At 43.4% G+C, this 11,258-nt stretch overlaps 1 protein-coding gene across 1 annotated transcript; it reads left to right on the forward strand.

Annotated features, from left to right (window-relative positions):
- Positions 1–223: 223 nt before the first annotated feature.
- On the forward strand, positions 224–10,695 carry CRHBP (corticotropin releasing hormone binding protein). Its single transcript, XM_009557638.2, has 7 exons — positions 224–389; positions 833–926; positions 1,536–1,693; positions 3,644–3,854; positions 5,127–5,275; positions 7,939–8,056; positions 9,793–10,695. Exons 1-7 carry the CDS (start codon positions 309–311, stop codon positions 9,948–9,950), a joined length of 969 nt encoding a protein of 322 aa, XP_009555933.1. The 5' UTR covers positions 224–308; the 3' UTR covers positions 9,951–10,695.
- Positions 10,696–11,258: the final 563 nt, after the last annotated feature.

Consider the following 11,258-nt stretch of genomic DNA (forward strand, 5'->3'; position numbering starts at 1 on the left):
CTCCCCAGGGCTTTTCAGCTCCATCAGACAGAGAACTAGAAAAGACATTTGTCAGCAAGCGGAGTTCAACTGGCTTGGAAATCTGTGTTTGTTATTTGGACCCTCGTCATGCCCACGTACTATGTCACTGCAAGAGGAATTCAGTTACCATGGGTTACCCTATCAGTACAGGGACCAAGTGCCTCCCCTCCCAACAGCTCTATAAAAAGAGTCTCTCCAAGATACCCCAGCGGCTCCTGCCTATCCGCGCAGACCAGGAGGAACTTCACCACAGGGAGAGAGGGAAGACTGCCAGAGGAGGTATCAGCATGCTGTCTGCTTTCCAGTTTCAGTGCCACTTCATTCTCATCTTCCTGGCAGCCTCCAAGGGGGAAACCAGATACCTAGAGGTGAGCAACGGGGCGGACGACTGAAGTGCCTCACTGTGCTTTTCTAGCTGCTGTCTTCTCACTTGTGCTCCCAGCTTTTCAGCATCATGCTTTTTCCTCTCTCACCTCCTATTCTCACTCCTCCAGCATTAAACCTACACTTGGATAACATTAATGCAACAGTTCCATTGCGTTCCTCACCCCGTTTATTTATCCTCCTTTTTCTCAAACTTGCATTTTGGCTGCGGATTTAAGAGACATGCTGTGCACTGAGCTGCTAGGCTCACTTCTTAGGTACCAAGCTTGTTCCCAACTACTACAGGTAGCTCTGACTGAGCTCTTGCACAGCTTTACTGTTTCAGGAGGAGGGATTTTGTACACTGGTGCCTGTTCTTGAGAGGTGCAGGGAAAGGGCTGCATATCACTTTGCTCCAGCCTCTTCTTTTCCCTCTTTCTTTCACCAGGTGAGAGATGCCAGTGAAGACGAGCCCTTCCTACTCCTCAGTGAGGATTTGAAGCGAGAGCTTTCTGCAGGGCAGATCTACCGGCGGTCACTCCGTGAGTTTCTTTGGTGCTCTGGTGGAGACTGCCAGTGGGGGGGAGAGTCCTGGGGGGGATCTCAAGGCTCAGGGAGGGGAAAGGAGATGTTTGGGAGTGACAGAGCTGCTGCAGATGCTTTTTGCAAGGGGAGGGAGAAGAAGGACAATGATAAAATCTCAGAAAAAAAAAAGGATATAGGGACTGAGAATTGAGGTTTCCCAATAATGGGAGGAGGATGGGGATCATACACCCATGTCTCTAGACAGGGTTTCATCTCTAGGGAATGGGGCAGGTTGAAAAGCTTTGGTTAGAGAGAAATCTGAAGGAACAGGGTGTTTGTGCACTTGTGCATGTACATACACACAGAGTTTTCTGCTCAGAGATGCTTTGATGTGTCATCCTCCCTATACCCCCCGTCACACACTTATGCTTACACCTGTGAGTTACTCTTCATCCTCACATGCTCACCCAGTTCCTAATTACTTCAGCTGTGTCTTCCTCTCCTCACTACCAGCTGGGTCTCAGCATGGGGGTCCCTCATTGTTCCAACCAGCGTGGCATGAACTGGTGCTGGGTCTCCCCCCACCTGCAGGCTGAGGTAGCAGCCCTGTATCTGTGTTCCTCTAGGATGCATCGACATGCTGAGTATAGAGGGGCAGTTCACCTTTACTGCAAACCAACCGCAGCTGCACTGCGCGACCTTCTTCATCGGGGAGCCTGAGGAGCTTATCACAATAAACTACGACTTTGTAAACATTGACTGCCAAGGGGGTGATTTCCTGAAGGTAAGAACCTGGCATATCCTGCTGCACTTCTACTTCACTGCCCTTATCTGACATGTGAGGCGTTCACTACATGTGGAAGAGACAGGTAAATGCACATGCACATGAGCATGTGTGTGTTTGTGTGTGGTGAACAGGCTTTCACAAAGCAGCCATCTCTAGGACAGCTGTTCCCCCTCCCAAAGGCACTTTGGGCACATCCACACTATGACCACCCCTCTAAAGCAAAGTTGATGCAGGCTGAGGATCCCTCTCCAAACTGCAGCAGCAGCTCCTCTGAACTTTTCCAGGAGCACCTCTACTGAGTCCATACCTGGGGGACACTGAAAAGTTTGGTCAATGTGACCCAAGCCACTCAGCTCCATTAGGAGGGCTTTCTCATTGCGCCATGCTTCACACAAGCACTGTAGGTAATGATACAGCTCTCTGAATGGCTGTTACTTCTTCAGGACCTCCACTTGCAGCTCACTTAGCATCAGCTTATTAATGAGTGGATCATTGAAGGCTTTTTTCCAAATGGTCCCTCTAGAGCTTTTGAGGATGTTCGCTCTGAACAGAAGGAGGTTCATTACTTGGGGCCATTTCTATTCCCGTATTAAAAAAATTTATCAGCATGTTTTTCTGGCAGGCAAAAGCATTGATCGAGATCTGTACTTGGTTCAGGAGAGAAGAGGGAGTTCAGTGGACTTTGTTTGGTGCCCTCACCTTGTGCTCTGCTCTTTGTGCTGCGGTGGCTATGCACGGCAGAGACCCTTCAGCCCTTTCCTTATGTCTCTTTTTGTAGAGATGCTGCCCCTCTGCTCGCATTACCCTGGGGAATCCTGTCCCTCAATCCCAATACTGCTAAAGGGAGGGTGATTTCATGGTCCAAGGAGTTTGTACCTAGACTTACAGCCACTTATAGAGTCCAGAAAAATGGAAGAGATCTTTGAAGGTTTATAGAGGTTTCCTTCCTTTGACAACAGAGTCCCCAGTTTCTGCATTGTACTAGTAATATTTATAGAGGCAGCTTTATCCTGGTGTAATTTGAGAATCCTGTAGCTCTCCATGAGGATGTTTCACACATATTCACGGTAGGACAAATGAATGGCAGGATCTGGCCCTCGGATTTTTGAAGTGTTGACTGGAACTTAGAAGGAATTACCGGGTGAGAGCAGCTAGGAGGAGGGAATTGAAATGGCAAGGCAGGCAACTGTGCAGCTAAGCTAGAGTTAACACAGATTTCTAGTTCTGACAAATTTCCCTGAAGGCAGTGAGGGCAATTTGCTGCTATTTTTGTTATGAAGGAAATATTTGTAGAGGTTGCTGCTTAAGGTCCAGCCAAGTAGGCAGTGTTTTTTTCTGCTTTCTAGTGAAAGTGGTTAAGGCAAGCTGAAGAAATAGACGCAGGAGAGAGCAATACCTCTGCCAATAAATCCTATCTGAAGATTTATTGTATTCCAATACTTATGGAAGCCCTCCGGGCCCATTAATGACAAGTTGCAAAACATGGATTGTGGAAAATTACAGGCTAGATCAAAGGACTTAAAGCCCAGCATATGAGAGGGTGGCTTATGTTTCATGCAGATGCCAGATCAAGCTGGTCAAAAGTTCTTAGTAACAATGGAATTGCAATAGTAAGAAATAGAACAAAAAAAAAAGATGTAAATGTGATGATGCTAGATCAAAAAGAGCTGCTTTCCTCAAAAAATAAAAAAAGTCACCAAAATTGTCACCTAATAGAAAATAGATAACATTAAAATTTATATGTATCCCTTTCCTAAATACAGGCGGAGGCTTGAATAATTAGTTAAATCCTACAAAATGATAAATACAAAGAATTTCTGGTTTTAATTGGAAGCCTTCAACAGGCCATCTGGTGTCAAAATAGAAGTCTGCAATACTTTATGTTTCTGTTCTCTGCTAACAGAGTGACAACCAAAAGCTTTGTTTTGAATCATTGAACCCCTGTAGGTATTTGATGGTTGGATACTCAAAGGAGAGAAATTTCCCAGTTCCTTGGACCACCCCCTCCCCACTTCCCAAAGATACGTAGACTTTTGTGAAAGTGGCAGTATTCAGAGAAGCATCAGGTCGTCGCAGAATGTGGCAATGATCTTCTTCAGGATTCATCAGCCAGGCAATGGATTTACCATCACTGTCAAGAAAAACACCAACCTCTTCCGTAAGTCTGTGGTTTATATCATTAAACAAGTTTGTATTTGGGGCAAGAAGCAAAATGAACGTGTTGGTTTGCGTTGAATTCTCTCTGGTGCTAGTCACACTGGCACAGTTCCAGTAATGGCAATGAGTGACTCGGGCTCACTGCACATTTCAAGGAAAACAAAAAATGAAGTCTAAGAGATAACTTAGGCATAACTTCAATATTCAGGACCAGAATGAAGTTTCCTTCAAAGAAGATCTCTTCCAATCTAATGTTGTTATGTTCCCACACATTTGGCTAGAACAAATAGTACTGAGCTAGAGGGTTTAATCTCAGCGATTTCTATATCTGATTTAACAATAAGCAGAAAATATTTGAAAGAATTCGGCAGCAAAACCAGCGCATTGAATAGTTCTGTGATAGTTATGAATAACATATGATCCAAAGGATCTATTTGCAAGTTATTTTCCTAAGCCTGTGAGCTGGCAAGGCACAAATAATTGTCACTTTCACTGTTTTTCCAGGGGGAGACAGGACACGTAATCATTATTGTTCAGGCCAGTCTGATTTACTTGCTTCTCCATGCAAAGGATGAAAATGATGCCTATTGTCTGCCCTACCCTTACTCTGCATTGTTCAGACATAAGCCTGCGAGTGGTGACTCCACTCTGGTGTGGCTTCATGCCCATGGATGTGACTATTGTGTGCATCTGCTGAAGCTGTCTGGTGTCCTTCACTGCCCTGCTGAAGTAGCTGAACAACTCCAGGCCTGCTTGATTTGCACACATGCATCATAAGCTGCTCCCTTACCTGAAGTGTTAAGTTTGACCTTTAAGATCAAATCAGCATTTAGTTTCCATAGGATGTTTTGCAAGGTAAGGAACCGTAGTTAAGAGGAGCACAATAGGAGTTAGGGGTTTGCTGAAAATACCCATCAAAGTTAAACAAAACCTTGCATCCATATTTAGTCTCCTTCAAATTGGCAAATAGAACAAGCCCCTGACTACATAAGTCCCTGATCTATGGATTTGAGATTCGAGTTTTCCCATTGATTGCTTTACCCTCAAGTTCTGGCAGACCTCATGCTACACAGTAAGCAATGGTCAAGGAATTTTTAGAGAACAAATACCATACAAGAACCCCAGAAAATGCCATATGTGTATATTTTTCCGTCTTCAGTTGTAACTCTGAGTAATGAAATCATCTATTCTCTATTAGTACTGCGAGTACACAATTTTGCCACGTGCAGTGATAATTCCACAAGTAACTCTTGTACCTTCTCTTGTGTCTCAGCTTGCAATGTCATCTCTCAGACTCCCTCGGGAAGGTTTACCATGGTCATTCCTCACCAGCACAGAAACTGCAGCTTCTCCATAATCTACCCAGTGGTGATAAAAATATCTGATCTTATTGTGGGCCATTTAAATGGCCTCTTCCTAAAGGTAAGTTGTTTTCTTCCTAAGAAATTACTGCCATGTGCAGTTTTCCTAGGCATGTGAGAGGGGAGGGGTGAAGCAAGGATAGCCTGTGGCAGTGGCTTCTAAGACATGTGCACTCTATACCATGTGCACACACACTGTGGGATCTGATTTCCTGCCAGAGATGAGAGTTAGGTCTGCCTCTGTTGCTATTGTCTCTCTGTAATTTTGCAGAGGCAATCAAATTATGCAAAGTATCATTAATGCATGTAACTATTGCTTGCCATAACAAAGGATGAGAATTTCATTAGCAAGGAGCACTCTCCTAGAAAGCTGTTTGTGTATATTTAATGAAAGCAGCAAACACTTTCAACAGAGAAAGGATACACAGGTTAGATAGTGAGGTATTAGCATGGTAAAAACACAAACATCCTCATGACTGATCCCTGGCTCAGAGCTCCATCTGCTCTGATTCACAACACAGGGCTGGAGATTGGCCACAGCATTTAGTGCTTGGTAATGAACAGACAGGAGAAGACAAGAGCTGCTGGTAGCACCCTGTGCCTAGGAGGGCCAAGAAACTGCAAATTCCAAAATATCCCAAAGGATAGAAGCAAGAAACTTTGTTTTCTGGTGCCAGTGAGACCAGAAGGCTAGAGCATTCATGGGTATTGCCAGTGTTTGTGTGGCAATCAGGGCATACAATGGTCACGTGCAAGGTGCTGGTGGAGGCAGAGCACAAAACAACAACCAGTGGAAACAGGCAGACAAAGAAGAGTGGCAGGGTCTCTGACAGTACGGTACACAGAGGTCTCCACACATCCTTTTTCTGTTTTGAGAGTGTTGCATCCAAGGAAACTTTTAAAGAAGGGCATGGAACAAAACGAAGAAATAGCTATTTGAGGCCGTATGTGCGGTGCTCCAGCAAAAGTGTCTACATGAGTAAAAGCTCAATAATGGTCTGATTTGATTAAGGTAAGAAATGAGCAACAAAATTTAACTGTACTTGCTGATCTGCAGCAGGAACTGTTCTTGTCATCCTGATCCGATACTGCAGTGAAGGTGATAATACCGGAAGAGAGACAGGCTTCAAAACTAAAATGAGAGGAGTGACATCTGAGGTGACATAGAAAAAGGAACTCTTAGGAGCATCTCAGGAGTCTGACGGCAAGGTCTGAGATTTAGGAAGAAAACTGGAAACTGGTGAAAGCCTTTCCAAGGAGGCACAGCCAAACAGAGCAGGGGAGCTCTATCATGGCTTTGGAGGGCACAAGCCTCAGAATGCAGGTTCAATAGCAAAAGGATTTAGGGAGGTCAGTGTTGAGATGCCTTGAGTTTACAAGGGATGTTTAGATCTTGGTCACACAATGAAGGGAAAGAGCAAGTGCACAGGTGGTGAGTGAGGAAATGACTGAGTGCAGATGGGAAGTTCTCAGTAGCAAGGATCAGCCTTGCAATGCTGACAGAGTGCCTTACATGTTGTTTTCACAGACTTTCACTCCTCCTCACCAAAAAGGAAGAACCCAACCTGCATACACAAGAAACAAAGGCAAAAGAAAGCAAACAAGATCTTAATCAAATGTAAAGCCTTTTATATACGTGAGGTGTCCATGTTCCCCCCTTACAAATCAGCTGAGAATAATTGTATGCCCAATTCTGCAATCCAAGCCAGTCTTCCCAGCCCCTCATGAGCTCCTTCTCTGTTTTGACATCTGTAGCAACAGGATAGGTGGTTAAAGATTGCTAGAAAGCGTGTCCCAAACCAGGCTTTGAGAGATAGGCCAATTGAGCTGACTTATTCAGCAGTGGGCAAACAAGGATGAAAGCAGGATGACAAAAAGGGAAATCAGGCACTTAAAAAATGACATGGGTCACAGCCCAAAGGTGTATAAGGTGTCTGTGCGAGATGCTTTTGGCAAACAGCATTAACTTCCAGTAAAGGAGAACTTGTGCGTCTAACACACGGTGCACATAATCACAGAATCTCCAGGCTGGAAAAGACCTCCTGGATCATCAAGTCCAACCATTCCTATCAACCACTAAACCATGCCCCTGAGTATCTCCACCTATCTTTTAAATATCTCCAGGGATGGTGACTCCACCACCTCCCTGAGCAGCTTGTTGCAGCGCCCAATGATCCTTTCTGTGAAAAATTTTTTCCTAATCTCCAGCCTGAACCTCCCCTGGCAGAGCTTGAGGCCATCTCCCCTTGTCACTTGTCCCCTGTCACTTGGGAACCACTGTCATCTTACAAAATTACTCTTCTTATTAATTCCTACCTTAATTAAGCTTTTCCAGAATAATGCATTTTAACAACACTTAATACTCGGGAATAAGTACAGTACAGTGGAGTTTAGGTTCCTGCCTGCCAGCTGAGCGCAAGCTCGTTGCAGCCCGTGACTATATCAATATGATTACATGTCCAAGCATCCAGAATCAGATTGCTTATCTACATTAAAAGAATCAATACCTTAACTATTTGCCAGTATTTTTCAGAGCCTTCTTAGGTCTTTCTTTCAAATCCCTTAAGGTTAATATCAAATTGAAATAGTATTGCTTGGGATGAGAAGAGACAGATTTCACACAGGTGTGGGCAGAGGGGATTTCTGAAACCTACTGCTGGCTGCGATCACATCTGCAGAATTACTACACTTTGAAGATAAATAGTTTTTGATCTTTCTTTTTAGAAACCAACAGCAGGCTGTGCAGGAGTGGGAGATTTTGTAGAGCTGCTGGGAGGAGCTGGCTTAGACCCATCTAAGATGTTTCCACTGGCTGATCTCTGTCACTCCTTCCACGGGTCTGGTAAGAACTTCTTCCACTTACCTCCACATGATAAAATAATTAACCAAAGGTAATCACACAGACCTCTCCCAAACTCAGAATTTCTGCTACATCGGTGAACTTCACATGTAGCAGAGCACGCAAGCAAAAGCTATTTGACCTTGTGCCTGGGTCGTGTGATACAGCGTACCCACAAATCACTTCACTTGGCTCTGCAGTAATCATTATAACAAGGTTATGTATATTTTTAAAAGGTTTGTCCTGTGATTCATGTTATTGGAGTAGCCAGATGAGCCTGGAAATTGACAAATGAAGGCACAACAGTTAGACTTCGATCTAAGGAATTCTGTCTCACTTATGCAGCAGTTCCAAAGCCTCATTTTCTTCTGCATGAGTAGCACATACCTCCAGAAGTCTCAGAGCTCCCATTCTCTGCTTTGAACACTGGGAGAGTTCTTAACCTGCTTCACAATTACTTCAAGTCAGTGACCTCCTTCTCCACATAAAAATAAGAATTCCCAGAGTATGAAGTATTGCAATGATACAACAGACCTGTGACCTGTGGGTTGTACCTTGGAGAAATGAACAAATGCACTGGAGTAGCACTGTTTCTGGAGGGTTAGAGAGCAGGAACATGGCTGGCACTTCACTCCTACCATCTTCCTTGTCTTTCATCACACCACAAATTAGTGGTCCAGGCACTGTTATAAGCTTTGAACAAAAAGCACTGGTGCTGAGCAAATACTGAGCACTGTGGTGAGTTTAAAATGTGCTTTCTTGTTGGTATGAAGGGAGAGAAGTCCCATCTCAGCAGCCCCTGGTCTCCCAATGATCCGTTGGATAACACCTCTAGAAAGAAAGGTGTTCCAAGTTCCCCAAATGAGAAAATGGGTTTTGCCAAATCCATGCAAGATGGTTTATCTAAGCAGTAGTTAGTCTTATGTTTGATTTCACCCAGAGTAGGTCTGTATGATGGGCACTGCAATTGAAGTTTGTCTTGGTGGAATTCTCACATGCCTTCATTACTGCGAAGAACTTCCTTATGCACAGATCTACTCATCCTTCAAATTGGAAGCATTTCAATATTGTTAATTTTTTATATCACCAGGGTACGGTGCCATTACTGTTATCCATAACCTGTGGTATCTGGCAGTAGCATACTTTCCCAGGTGCAAACACACACAGACCTCTGTGTCATGAAATTTACACATATGTGAGACTGCAGGTGGCTGGAAAGTGAGTGACATTTGCATGAGTAAAGGTTACGACCTTTGATTAAATACCCAAGCCATTGTAAAGTAAAACTATCAGATACAAAAGAACTTATTTACCATAGAACCATGGAATGGTTTAGGTTGGAAGTGATCTTAAAGATCATGTAGTTCCAACTCCCCTTCCATGGGCAGGGACACCTCCCACTAGTTCAGGTAGCCATAAAACCCTCATTCAGCCTGGGATCCTGAGCTGCAAGTGTTCATTGCTGGCTCACTTTGAGCTGCTCATCCACCAGTAACCTCAAGTCCTTCTCTTCGGGGCTGCTCTCAATCCAGTCTCCACCAGCCTGTAACTGCTTGGGATTGCCCAAGAAATAGTCAGCAATGTCACCACTGTGGGGTCATTACTACACACAGATTTGCTTGGTTTCCAAAATTGTATATATCAGTGCTTTGTAATCCCCAACACTATATACCTTTTTTCCCCTCTCTCTTCTATAAATGTGTCTTTATACCTCCTATATATCTCTTTTCCCTCATTAGCCCAAATGAAGATTGGCTGTGACAATACTGTGCTGCGGATGGTCTCCAGCGGCAAACATGTCAATCGTGTGACATTTGAGTATCATCAACTTGATATGCAGGAAACAGAAAACAGAAAGGAGAACAGCATTGAGGAATTCTGCTTTCCAAGCATTTGAGAAACCAGGCCACACATTTTCAAACAGCTATGAAAATAAGGTTCTTGTGAATTAAAACAATGTATTTTTCCTTTAAATAGCTGGTAGTACCAAGCCTTTCTACAGTACAAGCATATCTCTTTTTTTTCATACAAATCAGTCATTCTCATGACCAAGAAGAAAAAAGCAAACAATATATTAAATATTTGTTATTACCATTATATTTTTTCCGCAGTATTTAAGCTACTTTTCTACATCCAAAATCAATAGCAAGTGTAGAAGGCTATGTTTCCAATATAAATATTATTAGACAGACACAAATAAATATTATAAAACAGACACAAATCTAGTGTATCTAGCCTAAGGATATACAAAACCCACAATAAGTATAAGAGTCACACAGTAATTTTATCCTTTTACATCAGGTATAAACAAAAAAAAGATAGATGGTAGAATAGGCTTCCAGTTTTGTAAGAGGAAACCCAACATTACTGTGTGTAAAAACTCTTTGCTGGTTAATGACTATAAATGTGCTATTTATGTCTAATGACATGTTTTTAATAAAAATCTATAGCATGGAAAAGTCCTTACACAAATCCAAACATAAATAAATACATTCAAAGAGTTGGCAAAATGTTATTATGTTGTATTTTTCTGAAGAGCTCTTCTAAAAACTGGTTAAATTTCCTAAGCCTTGTGTATTTTTCTGGAAATGATAATTTTTAACATACATTGCTGTAAAATTGTGGACTATTAAAGTAGCATTATGGGCAGTAATTTGGATTACCAGTGTTGCATACACCTTCATGTTCAGAAGGAACAAAAGTGGCAAGGCTGAGGTACTTAATGCCTTCTTTGCCTCGGTCTTTAATAGCAAAGAAAGTTGTTCCCTCTGTGTACAAACGCAGGAGTTAGAGGAGCAGAATGAGGCTCCCATGATCCAAGAGGAGGGGGTTAGAGACTTGCTTGCCCAGCTAGACACCCACAAGTCTATGGGGCCGGATGGGATCCACCCAAGAGTATTGAAGGAGCTGTTGGATGTCCTTTCCAGACCCCTTTAAATCATCTTCCAGCGTTCCTGTCTGAGTGGGGAAGTTCCACTAGACTGGAGGCTGGCTAATGTTGTGGCCATCTAGAAGAAGGGTTGCAGGGAGGATCCGGGGAACTACAGGCCTGTCAGTCTGACCTCAGTGCCAGGGAAAGTCATGGACCAGGTGATCTTGAGTGCTATCATGAAGCACATGCAAGAGAACCGGGTGATCAGGCCCAGTCAACATGGGTTCACGAAAGGCAGAAATTGCCAAACTAACCTGATGTCCATTTATAACT

This window comes from Cuculus canorus, chromosome Z (genome assembly GCF_017976375.1).
Source record: "Cuculus canorus isolate bCucCan1 chromosome Z, bCucCan1.pri, whole genome shotgun sequence".
Classification (NCBI taxonomy): domain Eukaryota; kingdom Metazoa; phylum Chordata; class Aves; order Cuculiformes; family Cuculidae; genus Cuculus; species Cuculus canorus.

Coding starts and splice junctions, on each gene's coding strand:
- CRHBP (XM_009557638.2), top strand. CDS start 309: ATGCTGTCTGCTTTCCAGTTTCAGTGCCACTTCATTCTCATCTTCCTG. Junction 927..1,535: donor GATCTACCGGCGGTCACTCC/GTGAGTTTCTTT, acceptor GTGTTCCTCTAG/GATGCATCGACATGCTGAGT. Junction 3,855..5,126: donor GAAAAACACCAACCTCTTCC/GTAAGTCTGTGG, acceptor CTTGTGTCTCAG/CTTGCAATGTCATCTCTCAG.